This window comes from Xyrauchen texanus, chromosome 28 (genome assembly GCF_025860055.1).
Source record: "Xyrauchen texanus isolate HMW12.3.18 chromosome 28, RBS_HiC_50CHRs, whole genome shotgun sequence".
NCBI classification, from domain to species: Eukaryota; Metazoa; Chordata; class Actinopteri; order Cypriniformes; family Catostomidae; genus Xyrauchen; species Xyrauchen texanus.
This window is the reverse complement of record NC_068303.1, coordinates 4,575,460-4,600,357: the sequence shown is the minus strand read 5'-3', so window position 1 is coordinate 4,600,357 and position 24,898 is coordinate 4,575,460. Positions and strand designations below refer to the sequence as shown.

At 37.3% G+C, this 24,898-nt stretch overlaps 1 protein-coding gene across 4 annotated transcripts in view; it reads right to left on the bottom strand.

Annotated features, from left to right (window-relative positions):
* Positions 1-16,314, bottom strand: part of dtnba (dystrobrevin, beta a) — a 40,770-nt gene extending 24,456 nt beyond the window's left edge. For 2 of the 4 annotated variants that reach the window (XM_052095739.1, XM_052095741.1), the window contains exons 1-7: positions 16,140-16,314; positions 13,852-13,936; positions 5,060-5,102; positions 1,174-1,241; positions 1,005-1,085; positions 578-791; positions 415-500 (exon numbers count right to left, since the gene is read on the bottom strand). In XM_052095739.1, coding sequence (XP_051951699.1) covers positions 415-500; positions 578-791; positions 1,005-1,085; positions 1,174-1,240 — 448 coding nt within the window. In that variant the 5' untranslated portion in view covers position 1,241; positions 5,060-5,102; positions 13,852-13,936; positions 16,140-16,314. Of the gene's footprint in view, positions 1-414; positions 501-577; positions 792-1,000; positions 1,086-1,173; positions 1,242-5,059; positions 5,103-13,851; positions 13,937-15,988; positions 16,014-16,139 lie in introns of those variants that run through there. The other 2 variants (XM_052095740.1, XM_052095742.1) reach the window with 2 other exon arrangements.
* Positions 16,315-24,898: the final 8,584 nt, after the last annotated feature.

Here is a 24,898-nt window from a genome sequence, read left to right as displayed (position 1 = left end):
CTACGTGCTCACATAGTTGGTCTGCACATGTCTAAAAATAATACATGATCACCTAAATAATTTTATAAGATGAAAATTTTTTATAGTTCAAATTATATTTGGTTTAATACATATATAATATATTTTTATTAATTTAAAAACGAAAACGAATTGTAAAACTGAAAGTTATTATTTAAATGTGGGTAGCATATCGCGGGCCGCACTTCCATGCGTGACGGGCCGCAGGTTGAGAACCAATGCTTTAAGGTGTGCCTTAGCCCCATTTATGCCCTATTTACTTTTCAGTAAAAAAACGATCTTATCATGAAACAGAATGTAATGTGTTACTCGTAACTCTGATGATTATTGCTATATATTTATTTAAAAAAAAATTATTTTCAGTAAATATAGTGATAGACTGATGTGTGAACTTACAGCGAAGTTTATCCAGCAGTTTTCCTCCACACAGCACAGAGAGCATCACTTTCACAGAGAACACTGTCAGCCTTCCCTGAGCATCACTGAAAAACAAACACAGAACGATCACAACGACTTCCACAAAGACAGCACGAGACCACAACAGAACACACACTCTCACCTGTTGTGCGCCGCCATCATGAAGTTAAGCAGCAGGCTGGTGTTGTGCTGGACATTGATCTGGTGTGTGGTGGGCAGACGCTTGTTTAGCTGCTGGTAGATGCAGGTGATGATGGTTTCCAGTCGAGCCATGCTGATCTCAGTACAGATGTCCAGTGTGTTCAGACCATTATCACGAAACGCCTCAATCATGTTCCACACGTCCACCAGATGCACTGAGAAAAACAAATACACGTTAATACCAAGTGTAAACCTGGAGGGCTTTCAGATATTTCCGGAGAGCTCATCTGAGGTTTGGTGCTACAAAATCAATAAAAAAAATACATCAAATTAATTTTCCAAGACTTCACATCAGATGCACCGTACAGTATGGATGCTGGCAATTGCAAAATGCTCAATAAACAGTTGTGTTTAACAGTAATACTCACAGTTGCATTTTTTCTGCACAAATATAAGCTTGCAGGCGGTTCGATATGTGGACAGCCGAATGGTGTCATAATTCTGTGTCTCTGATGAAACAAAGTCATATATCAGTCTATTAAATTCAACAGCACCAACATATGAACATGTACAGTGGGGTCAAAGGTCAGCACTCACTCATGTCTGTAAAGATCTGCCTACTATCTGCCATGACATTGCCCTTCCGGCCCGCCGCCTCTATCATCCTAGAGACAGAAGAACGCAAGTAATATACATCAGTAATAATCACATCAAAAAATGCTTAGAATTCTTCTAAAATAACTTTAGGGTTGTTCTCCAATATGTCAACTACACCAGGAAAAAACATTGATAGTGCAAAGCAATCCAAAGATGTAGCATATGGAACCATGGTTTCAAAAACAACTCCAAGCAAGTTTTATTCAACATTAAAACAGAATAAATGAATTCAAAATGCAAAAAAAAAAAAAAGTATAAAAATACTTATATCAACTCCATTACAGTAAAATTCAGCTCACTTTGGCACCATATTTGATCACTCCAAAAAAATGTGCATTGATCGCCCTCTCGTGCACAGTCTATGTATGTGTGCTCGAGGTCTGTTTACTAAATATGGATTCTAACACTCTCTAGACTATGACGGGTAAGATCGTGTTTCAGTGAATCAATCCCAGAGAAACCGTTGCCACAGAGACTGCATTTCCCCCCCATTGAGACACCATTAGGGTTGCTTTTGAAGTTATAAAACATGGGACAATCTCTCTAGAGTAGTTGGCCGCAGGGACTAAAAACGAAATGTTTGAGCAAAAACAGTATTTTTTTCATTCCGGTTCAAAAGTTCCGCAGCCTCCTTTCCAAAAGTTTACCCATTAGAACAAATTAAACAAATGGTTAATAATGTTCTTTTAAAATGTCAGTACTCTGCACTAAGGGGTGAAATAGCAGTTGCAGTGTTGCCAGATCTCACAAGAGAATCAAGCAACATGGTCTGGAAAAACAAGCCCAAAATAAGTAACTTGCCTCACCAAAATAAGCAAGTGCTTTTTCCGGTGTTGAGGATTCATCTGCATAGATATAACAAGCGGTTAATTAAAAGTTAAGTATAATTTTATTTACAGATCTGTTTCAGAGTCAAAACCCAGCAGCATCAAATCTGTATTAATGCGTCATAACTAACAATAATTCAGTGAAGACATGGAAAAAAAAATGAGAAATGTAATTTTGACCTCTAATAAAGTTTTCATTGTTTCTGGATTAGCCGTGCATGTATATGTAGTATTTACACACAGTTCTACAAGCCTTCATTCAGAGATTTCAACATCCACAATGGGCAATTAGGCAAAAGAAATGTGTGATGCAGCAGTTTCCTTCAGGATCAAAGCACGTTTCATTATTTGCCTGCAGTGGGTAAGGGACCATCTGAAATGGTCTCACTTTGTGTTACAACATGCTACAGCTGTTGGGGGTGTGGCAAGGGACCATCTGAAAACTTAAGCCAGCGTCAACAAGGGCCTAAAACAGTAATTTCATCTTTAAATATGGGGTGATCCCATACTTTTGGGATCACGGATTTTACTGGACGTTTGGCAACCCTAGACACAATTAGCAATAGCCACCATAGCTGTCATGATGACATTTTTTGGCTAATATTTAAGCATCTACTCATCAAATAATGTTGTGTGTGCACTTGTTTGAGTCATTTGCATTAAATTGTGATATGATACAATATTTTTTCTATCATGTTTATTTTCATGAAGTTATAAACCAAAATATGATGAGGATTCTTTTTTCTCTATTTATCATATTCCAAAAATATTGGCACCTTTGGTAAATATGAGCAAAGAAGGCTGTAAAGAAATGTATTTCAAAATATTCACAAAAATCAACCTTTAATTGAAGTAATCTAATTAAAGGGGGTGGGGGGGGGTCTCCTAATTTAATATTTTTCTCCAATTATTGGAACCCCTAGAAATTCTTATGAGTAAAATATATCTGAAGTATATTCCCATTCATATTTTACATTTTTAGTGCACCTGGGTGACTAGGAACATGATCTGTTATGCTCAGCCATGACTTCCTTTTTCAGATGGGTATAAACATGAGGTAACACACAAGCCAAATTCCCTTAGTTATCCATCACATTGGGTAAGACCAAATAATATAGTTACGATGTGGAGCAAAATGTTGTTTAGCTTCACAAAATTGAAAGTGGCTTTAAGAAAATAGCTAAAGCATTGAAAATGTCTATTTCCACCATCAGGGCAATAATGAAGAAGTTCCAATCAACTGGAGATGTTAAGAATCGTCCTGAAAGAGGACGCGAGTCTATATTGTCTCCACACATGGTGAGGAGGACGGTTCGAGAGGCCAAAAAGTCTCCAAGGATCACAGCTTGAGAATTGCATAAATTAGTTGAGTCTTGGGAACAGAAAGTCTCCAAAACTAAACTCAGACGTAACCTACATCACCACAAGTTGTTTGGGGAGAGGGTTTCAAGAAAAAAGCCTCTGCTCTCATCCAACAACAAACTCAAGCGTCTTCAGTTTGCCGGACACTACAGGAACTTCAATTGGGACCGGTTCTATGGTCAGATAAAACTAAAATAAACTGACTTCATTAGGTATTTGTTTTTTGATAAAACTTGTGTTGTGTTTGCAACTGTTTGATATACATTTGAGGAGAGATTTTTGTGAATATTTTAAATTAAAGATTAAAAAGATAAACAATAAAGGCATATTTTTCACAGTCTTTGCTCATATTTACCAAGGATGCCAATAGGTTTGGCCACAACTGTAAATCTGCATTTCACATGCTAATACTCACTGTAGTTTGGTCTCTGAGTGAAACAAATTTGCCTGTTGTATTCTACCGATCAAGACCTTTCCAATGATATATGACTGTGTTATTTGTTTTCATCTTTTTACAGATTGTAAATATGATTGTTGTGCTCTCAAACTTGCGAATTATGAAAATGGAATAGTTCTATTTAGTTAGCCAATTTTAAAGCATTATTTGAGAATTGGTCGGATAAGATATATTCATGGTAAAGAAAAGAGTCGAAGTTTTAAAACAACACCTATTCTGTGCCAATCAAGTAAATGGTTGAGTATTACAATAATATAACATTTGCCACCGGGCCACTCCAGGTGCGAGAGGTTAAATTGATAAATGACACATTTGAATTTCCCCAAAATTTGGAGTTAATACAGAATGCAACTAAGGAGGGAAAATATTCCATCAGCTCACTGTACTTACAGTAAAGCACTGACGCATGAATGTGTGTATATACACACACACATTAAACTTACCCACAATCCTCTGGGACAGAGAGGCACAAACATTGACAATAGTAAAGTCAAACACAACTCAAACTGTTATTCAAACACTAAAAATCAATGAATCACTGCATATCATTAAGCTCCATTCTCATTCTTTTATTTATTTATATGCTTCAGCAGAATAAAGTCGCCTTTATTGTTTCCACAACCTTTATATCCTAATATATTAATCAAGTTTTAACACATACATATATACACACACACACACACACACACACACACACACACACACACACACACACACACACACACACTTAGGTGGGAATTGTTTCTCAAACTGCAGCATCTCACTGCTAAAACATTCCAGCCCATAGAGACACAACAACCCTCATTATTAAAGGTGTACTCAGTAAAATGTCGGTGTAAATCTGCTGCAACCTAGTGCCGTAGATGCAGCATCAAACACAAGTTTTCTTTCTCCAATGTCATTGTAAAAATGTGCAATAAAAATGTAAAAATGCATCCAATTTGGAAAAGCAAATAATATTAGGCTGGTCATGTGATATAAGCATGGCGGCACTCATGAATGTGCACCCTGCGTCATACATATAAAAAAGCATATTTTTCTCTAAGACTGATTTGACTCTACAATATTTCTTCCACATGTGTAAACATTATTAATATATTTATTTTTGTATTTTTTTGAAATACTATAAATTTTTTCTCTTTAAAAATACAGCAAGTAGGGAGCATAAAAATCACTTTACCTGATGGTAGCTGCAGGTCAGTCAGATGAGAACATCAAGAGGCCTGAAAACAACAGAAAGCGTGCATCACATTTGCCCTTCAAACATCACAACTGTAGCATTTCAAGGGGCAGAAAAATCCAACAACGGAACATGTTATGAGTTTGTAAATATTTCTAAACATTTAAAGGGGTCATGACATAAAGAATACAATTTTCCTTGATCTTTTGATATATAAGAGTTATTTTTACTATAAAAAACACACTGTAAGTTTCAGAACTCAAAACTTCCTCATCAAGTCAAAAAGAGCATTTGTTGAATGCAGCTGCCAAAACGCCTCGCTCTCCATTTCCTCCACATTGCGATGTCACACTGTGGTAGACAATTACATCTGATCGCCTCCACAACACCTAATTCACTTCCATAGCCCGCCAAGTAGCACTGAGCAGTGAGATGCAAGAGAGCAGGTCAGTCAAGAGCAGAGAGCCAATCATAACAGTGGGCGTACAGTCAAGTCTTAAAGGAGTAGCAGCACCAAAACTGCGTTTTTGACAGAGGGTTAGAATGAGAGTGGAAACTGATCATGTTTAAAAAATATTGGGAAAAAAACTTGACTAATATTTAGAGCTGTCAGAATTAATGCATTAAAGTTTGAGTAAGTAATTTTAATCCAATACACTTTTTGTCAAATTCCACAAATCTCTCTTCAAGGTCCGCTAGCTGTCCATTCTGTGGGTGCACTGAAATAAGAATACGGTATTTGTAGAAAGCGCAGGCTCTGTAAATGGGAAAATAAACAAAGTGGATCAGACGGATCCACACAACACCATTGCGTGTGCATGAATTTGGGGGGGGCGGAGCTTCTGAAGGAGCACTGAAGAAAGGGGGATGTTTGTCTGGCTGTTGAGTTCAAATATCAAATGTCTTTCTCAGGAATTGTTTACTCCACCTTTAACGCGTTAATTTGTCTAAAATCACGATTAACACAGTTACCATTAATAAAGCATAAACTAGCAAAAACACTTGTTACTTAGGGGGGTGGAACCTTTGCGATGCGTCCAGAGTCATTACACTGATGCACACCACACAAACACACACAGCAGTGGTTCAGTGTCGGTGATAAAAGTATGGAGAAAGGAGCTCTCTCTATTTGATGTACAAAACAAGCCCAGATAGGACTTGTGATAGATATAAAGTATTTTTCAGCCTATGTAAGGTGCATTTAAATTACCACAGAAGCCTGTCAAGTTTTAATAATCACCAAAATGCAGATTGAGATGTTTTTGTCTGCAAGCGCTTTTCATGTGGAGTTCAAAGCGGCGCTTGACGCTGACGTTGCTGCCCTGACGCAGAATCATGAATGCAGCTTCACGATTGCTGTAACAAAGTGGACAGCAACCAACAGTCTGCCAGCTGAATAATATTGTGGAGGATGAGAGTTTAAAAGATCGAATGCCCATTGCAATGAATATGCAACCTATGTGGAGACTAGTTCTTTCAGTTAGTCAAACTCCCACTTAGATTTTGGGAAACGTTTAATGTTACTTCAATTGGTGCCATTTTAGTGCATTTCTATCTTTATACCGTGGAAGGCTTCGTTTGCAAAATGTTAAAGCATTATATTGTTACATTATGCTTTGTTTTCTGTCCTAAAATGAAATTAATTGACATTAAAAGTATAAATAGTGTCAAATTTAGCACTTTCAAAATCTGCAATTAATCACGAATAACTACAAAAAATGAGAACACTGCTACAAATATTATAAGTGAACCTCAAGGAAAATATTTAAATAATAAAAAAGGCATGTCATAACCCCATTCAGCATAATATCAAAGGATTGCATGTTTCCATGTCACACAGTCCAGATCAAATCAACTGATTTATTAGATATATAGTGCTTAAGAAAAAGCTTTTATTTTGCTTTTATTTTTTAATACAGACCTTTCATTACACATTATATTATCAGCATAACAATTTGAGTTAAAAGGTGAATTGAAAATTCAGCATGAATTTTTTAATGACATCATGCACACGAGCTGAACACAAGTTGGTGCAAAACCTGATTATCATTTTATCCAGCATGATTAACGAATGTTCCAGTGAGCATCTAGTGTGCTTTAATGGAAACAAGGAAATCTGAACATTTGTACAAAGGAATTAACATGATCAATGTCACAAATTTGCTTATTTGATAAGTGACCAAGAAATAGAGCAGTATCTTAAATATTTCTCATTCTTTTCACGTCATAACTTCATTTTAAACTGATCAAAATACTAAACTTTGTTTAATTTCAGGTTTAAATTAGAGGTGGGTTAATATATCAGTTTTACAGATTCATCAGTGCTGATAGTTGCTTTTAGGAACTACATGGTATTGCTGATTGATGCCAATAGTTTGTTTCTCTGTGGGCGGCGCTGGAGGATTGTACAGTTAAACCAACAGCATGGTTTTACACTATATAGCGGTCTCTAGAGGTGAAATAAAAACAATCACTGACACTATATGGTGCCTTGTTTACTTTCTGTAAAACATGAAAAAAGGGTTTGCATTTAAGCTTTGTTCATCATTTACATGTACACCTTCATCACCTAATGATTCTGTCTTTACATGGAGCTCAGATATTCCAGACCTGTATACCGGAAGACTAAATGACAATCAGCACGCACACACACACAGATTTCCCAAGAGAAGAGGGTTGGAAAACGTTTTCACTGCAAAGAAACCCGCCTACAATGACAGCTGTTTATCATAGGAACAAACTGATCACACATGCATCTCACTTTATGTGCCTCATGTATTTTTCTTTTTTGTATTTTGTCTCTTGACATCGCCGTCCAAAAACTCAACAGCAGCTCAAACCTGCAAGTATTGTAAGAAAACTAAAGTACATTCTTCAAACATTTTCCTTTTGTGTTCCTCCGAAGAAAGTCATGCTAGCCATTTCTAAATGATGACAGAATTGTTATTTTAGGGTGAACTGTCCCTTAACGAACACTGCCCTTAGAATTCACAATTAACTCAAACACACAAACAAAAACTAACACTACCCCACCCCCACAGTGGAAGTAAAGGTGGAGTTACACAGACGGTGACAGTAAGTTTACTATTCCTGTCACCCACCCACCCAAAACACATGACCTTTCACTCACACACTATAACTGGAAAACTATTATGTAAAGCCACCATATGAGGAGTGCGTGTGTGGTCAGGCAGATTTTAGCCTCTGCTGATGCAGTTCATTTTTCAACATCCGTTCATAGGTGTGCTGTCTGTTCAGAACCAAACCCAGAGTTCAGACCCGGGCTGTGTTTGGAACCAAATAAAAGCATTCTGCCGACTACTTTTGTTTGACAATAGTTTATGAAACAGTACGTGTTTTGTGCAAACTTTCTAAACAGGATTATGATACAATGTTGGTACTGGTCCTTCTCTAAGTATTGTTTTATTACAGCAAGTTGCGTTAAACGACCATATTGAAAATAAATGAGGTTATGATTGCATTTTTAACTAATAAAATAAAATTTTTTAAAAAAAACGTTCAGCAGTCTGATCCAATAATGAACAAAGAAATATATTGACATTACGGTTCATTTACCTCGTATTCCACACATCTGACACAATGTCAGATATTGTTGGCTCATTGTTAATAGTGTAAACAGAAATTTCACAGAGTAAACGACTGCTTGTTCAGGGAGGTTAAGCGACGTCATATTCACTAGTCGAGTGATTCTCTTTACATCGGACATCAATAGAGGTGACCCAACACAGTACCAGAATTATAGTTAGTTTAGCTCAGGGGTGCCCAACACGTCGATCGCGATCTACCAGTCGATCGCAAAGGCAATGCTGGTAGATTGCACAAAATTTAAATGTTGTTAATAAAATAAATATAATGTCTTTCCTTCTTTTAGTTTCTGTCTGACTTGAACTTGACGAGTACATTTTGACCAGGCGAGATTTTTGTTTATTCAGTTGCCATGACAACTAGGTTCCCGCCCTCCAAGGGCTTCTGAGAACGGAGCGCGAAATTGCAAAGCTAGCAGTGTTTGAGACTAGCTACCAGCAGCTACGGTAAATGCCCTGTCTATTGTAATCTATTGTGCTGTAGGTGTTTTGGGTTTAGTGTTAAAACTGGATGATATCAACATTGAACATTATTTTTATTTTTTTTATTAATTTGAAGATTATGTAGGGTTACATGCAGCAGTCCCAACAAGCATTTTTTGTATTTGTTTTTTTTTTTAAATGAAACATTTTTTAGTTGGTAGATCTTATTGAGTTGGTCATTTAAATGTAGATCATCACGCAAAAAAGTGTGGGCACCCCTGGTTTAGCTCATTTATTTTATTTTAGCGTACAAAACAGAAATATTCTTAAAATCAAACACTGAAAAATAACCATGACCTGCCCAACAATACGCAAATGTATTAACATTAAATATTAGCATGTTTTTATAGAAACGGTTAACGGTACAAAAATGGACAAATGAAAACGAACAACTTACGAAATACGGAAAGTTTAAAAGGAACAAAAAAGGAAAACTTTCTTTGCATAATGTAATAAAAAATGCAAATAAAATCTCTTTTAACAGTAAACATACAAAAGAACTCAAATAAAGTAAATGCACTCAGGTAAACAAAAATATTCTTAAAATCAAACACTGATAAATAATCACGAACTTCCCAACAATATGCAAATTTATTAATATAAAATATTGGCATGTTTTTATAGAAAATGTTAACGGTACGAAAATGGACAAATGAAAACGAACACATTTTTTTGAAAATAAATAAATGCAAAACAATCTCTATGTAAAGAAAAGGTAAAAAAAATTCCTCGAAATCAAACATTGAAAAATTACAAACTGCATAAAACAAATTTATGACATTGGCAAATCTTCATCCATAGTTTTCCAGAGCAACCACTGGGCAGCGCCATGATGATTCTAATCACCCGTTTTCTGTTTCTGGTCTCGAGACGCAATGTAAAACTAACCGAAGCCAGCGATTTATATGGAGAACAACGACCATTTAAGTGTTATTTGGAGTAAAAATGTATTTCATGCTCAACCTGTGCAGCTGTTGGCTGTCATAACTCAAAAGTAGTTAATGGCATCAACATAACTAACTTCGGATCATCACTACATGTCATCTACACACTCAGGTGAGGGAATGTAAAAAAATGATATTTGGGTATTTTATTCCCAGCAAGTTATTAATAGAATTCTGACCCCTTAATAAAAAAAATTTCAAGTGATGTGGACAGGTGGGCTTCATTACAATTATCTATGATTGGGAAGGTTAATGTTATTAAAATGAATTGTATTCCAAAATTCACCTACCTGCTAGAGTCTCTCCCTATGGATGTCCCCCTCTCTTATTTCAAGCAATTTGATAGCATGGCGAATTCCTTCATTTGGAATGGTAAAAGTCCCAGATTACATTTCAGTAAGTCGCATAGGCTGATTGACAAAGGTGGTCTAGGCCTACCAGAGATTGTGTTTTATTATTATGCATTCGGTCTCAGACATTTGGCTCATGGGTCGCTTCCACCTGAAAGAGCCTCTCCCTGGTTTTCTATTGAACAGGACGTTTTTGCCCCTATTCCGCCATTGCAAAGCCTTTCTATCAAACTAATCGGAGATGTTAAGTTACACCCCGTTATCTCGCATTTGCACTCAGTATGGACAAAAGTGTCCAGAGTATTTAATTCTGACATTTATTTAAATGTTGCCTCAAGCAAATGTCTGAACCCTAAATGATGTATTAATAAGTCCCCCTTCTGCTGGTCAGAGTCCATTGCGACTAAACTTGGTGACCTGTATGAGAGAGAGAGGAGTGTTGAGATCTTTTGAAAATTTGTTTAAACATTTTGGGATTCCCAGATCACAGTTCTATAGGTATTTATAGCTGCACCACCTGCTCTGTATAGTTTTTGGGAGTAGCTCACCCCCCCCCCTCCTCCTCCTCTTTTGATTACTGGTTTTGGAAAAGGGCATGAGGCATCAGTGTATTACTCACAGCTACATCTGGGGGATTGAGATTCAACTTCTCTCAAGAGATTATGGGAGAAAGATTTAAACTTGGTATTGGAGGAGGGTGTGTGGGCTGGGGTTCAAAAAAATGCCAAGTCTGAATCTAGAGATGCAAGGGTGCACCTTATGCAATTCAAGATTTTACATTGATTCTACTGGACCCCCTCTAGATTGTATAGGCTTGGTCTTAAAGACACACCCACCTACTGGCGATGCCAATCAGAAGATGGGGACACAACCCATGTCCTTTGGGGGCGTGTTAAGATTCAGTAATTTTGGCTGAAGGTTCAGAGTTGTATGTGTGACGTTTTGGGTACTCACATTTTACTTTGCCCCAGACTCTGTATTTTGGGTGATGGGGCGGTCATAAATTTGGGCGATAAACATACAAAAAGGAGCGCCATGATTTCCAGAGTGGCGTGCGGAGATGGGGAGGGTGGCAGCTTTCAAGGAGGTGGCAAGTAGTACGCTGGGGTTTGGGGATTTGTTTGTTAGGAAACGGGGCAATTATTTCGCGTTTTTGGGGGACTCTCGGGGAAGGGATGTGGAGAGAGAAGTTAAGTTTAATTATGTTTATCATGTTTTCTTTGTGTGTGTGAGTGTATTATTATGTGACGTTGGGGGTCAGGGTGGGGTTGGTGATTGGGGAGGGATATTAGTGGGGGTTAAACGTTAAATGTTGCCTCGATGTTTATGTGTTGTGTTTTTCTCTGTTGTGTATTTTTGAATCAATAAAAAATGTTAATTGACAGGTATAAAAATCAAAAAATTTGCAGAACGTAATCAATTCAATCTGTTCCAATAATATCATTATTAACCAGTTGTCAGCATTTAAAAACTAAAGTGAAAGATAATTTTCAGTCAACTTTTATTATACCAATTCCTGTTGCCTGATTTTTTTTATTGCCTGCACACTCTTACGATGGGAAGAGCTGGCATGCCACAATGAGGTCATGTCGCCCAACCTGCCATGTTGGCATCTGCCTAATTTGGCAAACTTCTACCAAGTGACAGACACAATTTGCACAAAACGTGCAAAAAATGCAATTTGCATTTACAAATATGGGAAGCGTTTTACTTTCTCCTCCTCTATTTTGCTATCCTCCAAGATTATATAGTTAGTTGTACTTTAAAATTTTACTGCGTCCAACAACCCTATCAGGCCTAGACCCATTTTTGGGTCGCAACCCACCAGTTTAGCACCACTGCTCTACAGTAACAGAGGTGTACGACTGTGTATTATGGAAACATTTATTATGACAACATTTACCAGAGTAACATTTGCTATGACGACCACAACTGACAGCTCCTTCTGCCTGTTTACACAGCATGTTTGAGTTAAGTATTGTAAATGTTAAGCAATATAACGTCTTTATTAATCATCAGGAGATATTTTTGTTTAGTTGCCAGATGGTTGTGTTCTTTCGTCCTGTGTGCCTCTGATGTGGAGTGAATGACTGAATATCTCCTTTGAGGAGATCAACAAATAGTTCCCCCACACAGCAGCCCTGATCTCTTCTGACCTCTCATTCAGATGCTTTCATTCATTCACGCTTTCAGCTGAACGTCTTTTGTGCATTAAACAAAATAACATCAAACTCTCTCACTCCATTCAGCACACATGTGAATGAGAATGCTAGTTCACCCAAAAATGAACATGTTTTCTATTTTTTCACCCTCATATAGTTTCTAACTCACATAACTTACTTTCTTCCATGGAACACAAAAGGAGATGTGCACAGAGCCATATTTATGGACACCTTTTAGGGTTTATTTTATGATGTCCTAATTCTGGAAGAGGCCCCTCAGCATGTCTGCATGCCAGTGTGTGTAGCAGGTAGGCAGAATATTCACAAGGGGGGCAAACATTCCTAAGATTCCAGAGCTCAAACCTCTGTTTCAGTGACTGTGTGTGTGCGCGTGTGTGTCCTGGCTTAGTTTTACACGGGTCACATGAATAAAGGGTTTTCAAATACTTTTAAAAGTCAAAGTGCTTTAGGGGCCCCTTAGACACACATTTACACACTCTTTTACTTTCCAAAATACCTCCCTCCCTCACACACACACACACACATTCATGGCTATTTTTGCCTGGATGACAACTTGCTCTGGACCAGTACACCAGAGCCGGATCTAGGAGGGGTACCCCCCAAATTATCCCTATGCCTAAAGACCCACACACCAAACCCCCCCCCCCAATCCCCCCCCCAAGCACAAGTGAAGCAAAGGGTCGAATTGTATCGCCATGGCGCTAACCCTAATCTAATGGAATATGCTGGTACTGAATACACATGCGCACCCCTCCACCGTTGGTCGCCCCCTCCGTTACCTGTTACTGCCCCACCAGGGCTGGCCGATATGCAAGAAATACGTTCACAATATTTATTTAGCAGGTTACATCATCAACTCCTCAGCCGACGTATCTGTGAATATTTTTGCTTTATTGATTTTGCATTTATTGAAACACGAAAAACTTAAAACAAAGATATATGGAAATTCAAATTGCACCCCAAATGAATCGAAATAGCAATTAAAATAATTAACTGATAACTTTTCTTTTTTTTTTAAACCTGCATATAACTACCCTTCCTTTAATCCGCAAGTATCCTTATACAACAGGTTGAAAATTACCAATACTAATTAAGATCTAAAGACAATTATACATGTAAACATAATAATAATAATGATGATAATAGTAATAATTTAAATATAGGCCTGTCGTGATGATTAAAGGGATAGTTCATCCAAAAATAAAAATTATCTGATAATTTACTCACCCTCATGCCATCTGAGAGCTGACTTTCTTTCTTCTGCAAAACACTTTTGAAGATTTGTAGATCTAAGATCAAGGCTCAGCAGGTCCTTAGAATAGGAGAGGATGGTGATTAGATGTTTGTAGAAGCAAAAAGCACAGATAGTCAACATAGAGTAATCCAAACTATCTCCAGCGGTGACATTAATGTCTTCAAAATCGAAACGATAACTTTGTGTGCTAAAAAGTACGATATTTAAGCACCTTTTAGCTATAAAAGATCGCTTCCAGTCTGGGGTTGATAAATGGACGAATTTACCAGAGTGCTCCTGTGACGCAAGCACATTGGCATCAACATCCAACATTAGATCAACCAATCAGACAAAAAAAAAAGCAACAAATTTACCATGGATTTTTGGAGTACATTGAAAATAACATGGTATATGAATATGGTAATCATTCAACTCCATGGTATTGCCATTGGACACCATAACAGACAGGTAATACGTTAGTAGCCTCGCAGTTTTTTATTATTACTGGTGTTATCTCCAATCCAGAGCTCAACGTCTAACATTAGATCAACCAATCAAAAAAATACAAATACAAATAAATTATTCAAAATTGTTCACCATGGATTTTTAGACATGGTACTCTGGCATCTTTTGAGCAAAATAACATGGTATATGAATATGGTAACCATTCAACACCATGGTATTACCATCGGACACCGAATACAGTGTAACCAAAATTACACTGTATTTACCTACAGTGTAAATAGATTACTGTACAATTGCTCCATCTGAAAAGTAATTGCATTACTTATAATTACTTTCTAAATCCCAATCTCGACCAGATGAAAAATACAAGGATCGAAACTGTTCTTTTAATTTTTTCAAATAAATCATCTACAGTCAAACTGGCCAAAGAATTTAAGGGGGCAGCGTTAAATTAGAAAACATATATTTTACGTTTATGTGAAATTTTGATTTTTTTTAACATTTATTTTATCCCCTTTTCGCCCCAATTTTGTAATGCCCAATTCCCACTACTTACAAGGTCCTCGTGGTGGCGCGGTAACTCGCCTCAATCCGGGTGGCGGAGGACAAGTCTCAGTTGCCTTCGCTTCTGAGACGTCAATCTGCGCATCTTATCACATGACTCGCTGTGCATGACACGGCAGAGACTCACAGCATGTGGAGGCACATGCTACTCTCCGCAATCAACGCACAAATTACCACGCGCCCCATTGAGAGCGAAAACCACTAATCGCGACCACAAGGAGGTTACCCCATGTGACTCAGCACGCCCTGGATTCGAACTTGCGACTCCGGGTGGTAGAAATGTTGATTTTAAATTAACTATTGATTTATATAGAATTGTTCTAGAGTCTATACAGTATTTAACACAATTACATTAGAAGTAACTGTAATTAAACTACTTAAATTTTAAGAGTAATCCCTTACTTTAATGAAAACAATATTTAATTACATGAATTAATTACTTATAAATGCATTACACCCAACACAGACTGGTAATATGTTACCAGTCTCACATATTTTTATTTTAATGTGGTTTAATCATCAATCTAGAGCACAAAGTCTTATAATAGATCAACCAAATCCATTTACTTGCAAGTACTTTGGTGGCCCCATGGTACAGTGATGATATCAGATAATACCATGTTACTGAATGACTCATATAACATATTATATTGGTATTTACATGGTACTTTAAAGAACACGATTGTATTATGTAGGTATATGTCCAATAAAAACCATAGCCTACTTTTTTTAAGCGCCTCTTGTTTCTCTTTCTAACTTCCTACACGGAAACAGAACAAAACTCACATGTACCCGCCAAAAGTCCTTCATAAACACACAAATACACACATGTAAGTGCAACTTTAAAGTTCAGTATGAAGATATACTGAGTTTCATGAATGTTTTCATGTTTGTTGTGTTCTTCGGTGAACGGAAACTGCTCACCCTGCAGCAATAAACGCGTTTGCAGAATTAAATCGAAATAAATCGAGTTAAAACTACACATGCATCTTAATTATGAAAAACCCACACTTCACTTTAATTTCTTTAGGGTTAGGAATTTTAAAGAAATTAAGAAATTCATCGAGCGGCCATGTTGTCAAACATTCACACCATCTTTACCTCCATTCAACGAGGTTGAGTCTTCCTGCAGACAAAGTTATTATACATGTGCGTATATAGTTTTAGTGTATAGATTATAGGTGGCTGATTTAAGTTTATAGTTGAGTGGAGTTGTTGTACAGTGGAGATCAGAAGTTTGGTTTCGACTCACCGGAGTGAATTCCGCAGCGCTGGTCTAATAATTAAAAATCAGACTCTCATCTCGGTCTCTGATTTCTCGTATATGTTCATTATATCCGATGATTCGGTGTCGATGAATCACGACTCATTCACAAGACGACAGAACGACAGTCTGTGAGTCATCGGCATACAGTAGGAACGCAACTGACACGGTGAATCAGGGGCGTTTCTAATGTTTCAGTGCTGGAGCAGAGGAGGTCCACCATGAAGGTTAAAAAAGTGTAAACAATCTTTTAAAAACATGAATCAAGTTTTTAGATTTTTACTACTTGTGTCCGTGATGGTTTCACAAATTTTCAATAAACTTTTATAGCACTTTCTACAAAAAAAAATAATAATAAAGAAAAAATAAATAAAGATTTAATTAATAAAAATGTCAAGAGGCGTAACCATCAAAGACAAGGTTTTTAAATACTTTCCTTGCACCTTGAATACACGTAAGTGCTCATAAATTAATCATTAATTTACAAAAGAGTTTTCAAACATTTAACGCGTTAATTCAGTACGATTAATTAGACAAAAAAATAACATGTTAAAAAAATTAACGCAATTAATCGCACCATAATAAGGAAGATTCCTGAGAAATGCAAGCTTGTAGTACCACCTGTTTACTCCAGAGGGCAGTAAGTATGTATGAGCAACGCATAGTTTATACAGTGAAGAAAACACTTCAGTAGGCAGAACCGCCTCCGCCACCCAGATTGAGTCACTACTCCAGCACGATGACCTAGAGCGCATTAGGAATTGGGCATTCCAAATTGGTGAGAAAAAGGCTCAGCTCTGTAGGTCCTTTCAATGCAAGTGAATGGTGGACAGAACTTTAAAGCTCCAAAAAGCACATAAAGGCAGCATAAAGCTAACCCATAACACTCCAGTGGTTAACATCCATATATTCAAAAAGTGTGGGTGAAAAACAGATACATTTTTAAATCCTTTTTGTTTTTACTGTAAATTCTCCTTCCTGGCCTGTAGGTGGCGACATGCACAAATAATGTGAATGGCCAAAAACAAAAGAAGAATGTGAAAGTGAAAGTGGAGATTTATGGATTTATAAAATTGTGCCTTTAAATAAAAATGGCAAAATCTATCTCTCTCTCTCTCTCTCTCTCTCTCTCTCTCTCTCTCTCTCTCTCTCTCTCCATTTATTTATTTTGTCATTAATTAATTAATTTATATTGTCTCTTGAAAGATACACCACTGGCATTTTTTACTTCAAGACCTTAGAAAAAAATATCATAATGACTTTTAACTCAGAGATTGAAAACACATCTCATTAAATGTGTATTAAAGTAATTGATTTCTGTGAATTGCAATTTTGAATAATTTTTTAATACATTTATTGATTCAGAAAAAAAAGAACTGAAAAATGTGGCAAGAACTTTGAGACTATTCTCTCTTGCCTCTCTAAATTTCCCTTAGTGAACGAGGAAGAAGTGACACCAGTAGGTTAACAGTCTTCATCTTTACACTATGTCTTTTCACCAGCTTTTAGAAACACTCCCCTACTGCTTATATAAGTGTGCTGGTGTGCATTGTGTTGAAACAAAATCAGCCCAATTTGAACATCACATGCCATAACATACAACAAACCAGTCCTTATATCTGTCAGCACCTTAAGCCAGAGCTTTACTTACTGTAAACATTTTGTACGATTTGCCAGTTCTTTGAACTAGCCACACCCTTTAGAAGTAACCACACCTCTTTAAAATAGTCACAGCCTTTAGGTTTTGCCACACCCCTTAATATTAGCATTACCTTTTAGAATTGGCTACACCTCTTTGAAAAAAACACACCCATTCCAATTAGCTACACCTCTCTGAAATAGCCACACCTTTTAGAAACTAGCCGAAGCCCTTTGCATGGTGAACAGCACTTTGTCTTAGCCACGACCCTAATTAGGGGGCATAGATTCCAGGAGGGATGTGGGGGGTCCTCCCCAACACCCTCCCCCCAATTTTCATGTCAAATCTACGCCTCTGACCCTAATGTACATTGGAGACTGAAACTTGAACTTTGAACAGAATTGTGGGTATTATGCTCCACCCCTCTTTGTAGTCAGAATGAGAGCACCATTCATCCATGAGGAACATTCTTCTGTGTTACATGATATCACTTTTAAACACAGATCATTAATCTCCGTCCCTTTCCCTTTATTCTTTGCAAGGCCTTATGAACGCTCTTTCTTTGTGTCTTCCATCCTACTATGTCTTGCTGTCTCTTCCTGTCTCTCTCTCTCTCTATCTCTCTGGTGAGATCATAGCTAAGTCCAAATCCCCATACTCTCAGATTATGTACTGAATTTAAAGAAGAACTTACTTCTCATATGTTAATAATATATACATTCTTGACTGTAGGTATTCAGGTGTGTAAAAATGCATTCCCAGACAGAAGACACACTACTGCATATCCACGAAGGAACACATTGTCCTATGTCCCATATGTTGTTGGACAGACGACGTACTAACAACAACCACTAAAATAATTCAGGTTGTAGGAAGCTAGGAACGTGCGTCATGTGATATGTTGTCTCCATAAATTTGCCTTAGCTTCTGTACTTTACACAGAAAATACATCAACAGTCTGCAGTACTACAGCAGTCTCAAGGGACAAAATAAGATTTTACATATCAACTTACTTTCTTCAGAAGGTTTTACATTATTTAAAAGACATGTTCATGTTTGTAGGTTGTAGGCTGTGCAAACCAGAGATAATTTTGGCTGATGAGGAGCAAGTTTATTTCTGTACGTCCGACATCTTAGAAGGGCAGGAGCTCGGGGACTTTTAAACCTGTGAAGAATGTGATCATGTGGGCAGAGAGAGAGGACAGTTTGTCACACTACACTGCTGAGTTGAATATGTACTCTGTACTGTTGTCTATAAACCTGGATATTTCCAAGGGTTTGGCATACCAAAACATGTACTTTTACATAAAGCAGTATTATTTGGTTTCTTCCATGGAACACAAATGACATTTTCCATACAGTGCAGGAGAATGGGGACTAGCTTTGTGTTAGGAACAAGAATAAAATGTATGTCCTTATGCACTGAAAATGTCCTCCACAAATCTCATATGCATTTACACAATTTTATTGTGTTCCAAAGATAAAAGAAAGTCATGGGACAACATAGGGGTGATTAAAGGATGACAGAATTTAAATGTTTGGGTGAACTATCCCTTTAAGCATCGAGCAGATACTCTTATCCAGAAAAGTGCTGTGTAATGTGAGACTGTCATGAGAACACAAATAAAGAACAAATAAAGAACAAATAAAGTAAAAACTCACATTTTCATGATTCATCCAAGTATTCTTGAAAAGTCTTAAAAAATTTAAAATAATGCAAAGGATTCACTGAACGTCAGTAGTGTAATTTTGAATGCTGTTGTGCTGCCACCTGGTGGTCTGAGGCGATACAAACACGTCATTAAAGGGTCAGTCAGGGTTCGTGCTGATGAGTCGATGTTTATTATTGGGCCACACGGTATCATCCAGAATTTGAAATCTGTTTCTTATTAGGGATTATTTAAAGAAGCTCGTTTTTAACCACATATAATTTATTTTATTTTTTTCAGTCAGAGTTATGAGAGACTAAATCATAATTATGGGACTTTTATCTAATTTTTTAGTCTCATAATTATGACTTTTTTATGTGGCAGAAATGGACTTCCATACCTTTCTTTTCTCATAATTTTGAGTATCTCATAAATATTACCTTTTATCTCAAAAATGATTAATTTGTTTCTCATAATTTTGATTTACCAAAGCACGTTTTTCACGTTATGTGGCAGAAATGGGTTTCCATAGTGAATGTAAAAATATGGATAATATATGTATATATAGCCCCATTAGGGCTCTTTTAAAATGGGGTAAAAAGAAATGCACACTCTCTTTTAATAGAGAGAATAAAATATATAATGACAAAATAAAAAAAGTTGACATGGACACAAGTACATTTCAGGTCACTTTTAAACCTGTGTAGAATTTGATAGGATTTTCCTTGTTCCAGGTAGATGGCAAAATTATCAAGGGGGGCCCCTACCCCTGGCGGATGAAGAGACAAGCACTTGCCTAAAGATCAAAATGCACCCCAAAGATCGCATACTAGGCCCAACCCTAATTATTACTATTTTTAATGCAAAAAAGAAGCTTGTTCTGCATCTCCATCAGTGCATGTGTTGTTGCTCCATCCTGGATTCAGACCTATTGAGCTTCCATCACCTAGAACCCCTCTGAAAAGTCCTGCCAATCATGAAACAAACCCGTATGGCTGTTTAGTAAGCAGACCTTTAGTCGGTGATGTGACACTGATGAAAGAGAAATTACCCGCATGTGAGTTAAACAGAACATGACACCAGCACACCTTACACGACCTCCAGCCTCCCACAGATTAACCGTAATGGAAGGCGCCGTGTAGGCACGTTTGTTAATTATTCAAAGAAGATCTAGATACCTTACTTGCACCCAGGGGTGTAGATTTCAGGGGGTATCAACCCCCAGGAAGTAACCCCCCCATTAATCAAAACCAGCAAGTACATGTTGTTCACGTAAAGTGATTTTTACTGTTTACTCAGTTAACTTAAAATGAGTTAATGCAACACAATACTTTAAACCCTTTCTATACACTCACCTAAAGGATTATTAGGAACACCATATTAATACTGTGTTTGACCCCCTTTCACCTTCAGAACTGCCTTAATTCTACGTGGCATTGATTCAACAAGGTGCTGAAAGCATTCTTTAGAAATGTAGGCCCATATTGATAGGATAGCATCTTGCAGTTGATGGAGATTTGTGGGATGCACATCCAGGGCACGAAGCTCCCGTTCCACCACATCCCAAAGATGCTCTATTGGGTTGAGATCTGGCGACTGTGGGGGCCATTTTAGTACAGTGAACTCATTGTCATGTTCAAGAAACCAATTTGAAATGATTCGAGCATTGTGACATGGTGCATTATCCTGCTGGAAGTAGCCATCTGAGGATGGGTACATGGTGGCCATAAAGGGATGGACATAGTCAGAAACAATGCTCAGGTAGGCCGTGGCATTTAAACGATGCCCAATTGGCACTAAGGGGCCTAAAGTGTGCCAAGAAAACATCCCCCACACCATTACACCACCACCACCAGCCTGCACAGTGGTAACAAGGCATGATGGATCCATGTTCTCATTCTGTTTACGCCAAATTCTGACTCAACAGAAATCGAGACTCATCAGACCAGGCAACATTTTTCCAGTCTTGAACTGTCCAATTTTGGTGAGCTCTTGCAAATTGTAGCCTCTTTTTCCTATTTGTAGTGGAGATGAGTGGTACCGGTGGGGTCTTCTGCTGTTGTAGCCCATCCACCTCAAGGTTGTGCGTGTTGTGGCTTCACAAATGCTTTGCTGCATACCTCGGTTGTAACGAGTGGTTATTTCAGGCAAAGTTGCTCTTCTATCAGCTTGAATCAGTCGGCCCATTCTCCTCTGACCTGTAGCATCAACAAGGCATTTTCAGCCCACAGGACTGCCGCATACTGGATGTTTTTCCTTTTCACACCATTCTTTGTAAACCCTAGAAATGGTTGTGCGTGAAAATCCCAGTAACTGAGCAGATTGTGAAATACTCAGACCGGCCCATCTGGCACCAACAACCATGCCACGCTCAAAATTGCTTAAATCACCTTTCTTTCCCATTCTGACATTCAGTTTGGAGTTCAGGAGATTGTCTTGACCAGGACCACACCCCTAAATGCATTGAAGCAACTGCCATGTGATTGGTTGATTAGATAATTGCATTAATGAGAAATTGAACAGGTGTTCCTAATAATCCTTTAGGTGAGTGTATATTTGCTGCATCAATGTATTTCTGTAATTGGGCAGGACATTTCCAGTTCCCCGCATGCTTTGCATACATTTTAAAATTAAGTGTTATTTTAATTTATTTATACTTTAAATGAAAGTGTTTAATGTGCTGTTACACAAGCTGCAAGGTTTAAACTAGTTTTAAGAATACAGTTACATTCAAATGTATTTGGATTACTGATGAGATTACTTTGCAGTTTATTGTTATTAATTGAATGTAGCATTTAGCCTATTCAGTTGGAAAACATGTATCTGTATAAACCATGCAATCAGAAGATGTTTTTGTGTACACTGTGGGGTTTTGAAGCAAGTTTGGAGCAACAGAAATGTTTTATATTTTGGGGCAGATGGTTTTTGACCTTGTGAAAATTGTCTTGTGAACATATAGCTTTATGCTAAGCTAAAAATGCTATTTCTAGCCCTTTTACAAGCACCTGTGACCAGGCATGATTATATATATATATTTCTATCAAGAAAATCAAAGTTAGATCATATTTGATTTTTCTCTCTGTAAAACATTTGATATTAGGGCAATGATGTACTGCAGCAATCTTTTTCTTGATGAAAATGTTTGTATTGTTTTCCTGTCAAAAGTATCTGAAAATCCTTAAAGGGATAGTTCACCCAAAAATGAAAATCCAGTCATTGTTTACTCATTCCCTGTGTTGTAATAACCCATTATGACTTTATCTATTTTTCGTAACACAACGGGAGAAATTGTGAAACAATGTTGTGCTCAGTGATGTCATACAATGGCAGGTTATGGTAACCATCTCTTCAAGCTTCAAAAGGACACAAAAGTATAATTCATCTAATAAATTATTCCATGATATTCATTATTGTTATGAAAGCATACGATAAGGTTTGGTGCAAAACAAACCAAAATCGAATGTATTATTTAGTAAAAATATTCACTGACCGTTTTTCTCCTGTACACGTGCGTTCACGAGTCTGCACAAATTTACATTTTTCAGTGAACTAATGCTTTAAGACCAGTTTGCTTTATCATGTTTTAGAAGCAACACTGCAAAAGATTTTTTTATGTACTGGTAGATTTGTTTTCACTTGTTATTAATGTACAGTGAAAACAATCTGCCAGTGCTGAAGAAGTAATCCAAAGTATTTAGAATAAGTAACAGACCTTGAGTAATTGAATGGAATACGTTACAAAGTAAATTTTTCAGCAGGTACTTTGTAATCTGTTGTTGTTGTGGAATACATTTTAAAAGTAACCCTCCCAACCCTGTTTATGGCAGTGTGCCTGAATTATAACACATCCGGTTTAAAGGGTTAAATCACCAAAAAATGAAAATTCTCTCATGATTGACTCACCTTTAAGCCATCCCAGATGTGCACGACTTTCCTTCTTCAGCAGAACCAAAGTGAAGATTTATGGACTTTTTGTCCATAAAATGCAAGTGAATGGGTGCCATTGCACTATTGGCTATTTGACAGTCCAAAAGGCATATTTAGGCAGCATAAAAGTAATCCACACAAATCCAGTCAATCAATTAATGTCTTCTGAAGCAAACCGAAACAAATCAATAATTAAAATGTTTTAACCTTAAATTGTAGCTTCAGCCAATTGCTGTATTGCTGTTTGAAATGACTCTCGCATGAAGTTCATTCCTCTGTTGTAAAAACAAAGCACGCGCTTCCGACTTCTCACGTGAACCCGCCATTGTGCTTACGTCACTGATGCGTCGACTGCTAGCAAGAAGATTGATTATTGATTGATTTTTTACACAAACCTATCGATTTGCTTCAGAAGACATTAATTTATCGACTGGAGTCATGTGGATTACTTTTATGCTGCCTAAATATGCCTTTTGGACCGTCAAATAGCCAGCAGCCTTATGGCACTTGCATTTTATGGACAAAATGAGCTGAAATGTGCTCATAAAAATCTTGAATTAAAATGTAGAGAAGACATATGACATTATTGCAGTCTTTTTCTCTGGATAAAAACCTGAGAAGGAGACTTCAGCAAATGTCTTGTTGATTTGCTCTCCATTTAAAACAATAATTCACCCAAAAATGAAAATTCTCTCATCATTTACTCACCCTCATGCCATCCCAGATGTGTATGACTTTCTTTCTTATTTCAGCGCTGTAGGTTCATACAATGCAAGTGAATGGTGATCAAGGCTTGGAAGCCAAAAAAGGAAATAAAGTCAGAATAAAAGTAATCCATACGACTCCAGTGATTTAATCAATGTCTTCTGAAGCGATCCAGTTGATTCTGGGTGAGAACATACCAAAATATGAATAAAAATGTCACTGTACATCTTGCCATTGCATTATTCAGGCATGATCATGATTTCAAGCTCGATTACACTTCCTAGTGGTTGACGTATGCACAGAGCACTAGATGGCGCTATATAACTTATTCATGATAGCGCCATCTTTGAGTTTTAATGGGAAGGACAATGAGGCTGTGAGGGATAGACTTACGTCTCTTCAATGGCACACATGGTATAAAGCTGTAAAAAGCTCCTAGATCACATCTGAAGAGACTGCATGTCTATTCGTCAAAAATATTAAATGGCGCTGCTGAAATAAGATGACATGATGGTGAGTAAATGATGAGAGAAGTTTCATTTTTGGGTGAACTAACCCTATTATTCAATCTAGAAGCACTCAAGATAATTAAGGAATATTCCGGGTTCAATACAAGTTTAGTTCAATCGACAGCAATTGTGGCATAATGTTGATAACCACAAAAATACATTTCGACTCATTCCTCCTTTTCTTTCAAAAAATGAACTGGCTTACAGTGGGGCACTTACAATGAAGTGAATGGGGCCAATCTGTAAATGTAAACGGGTTCCAATTGGAATGAGGCCAATCTGTTTCAAAAGTGTAGCCACAAGCTTTCTTTATGTGTT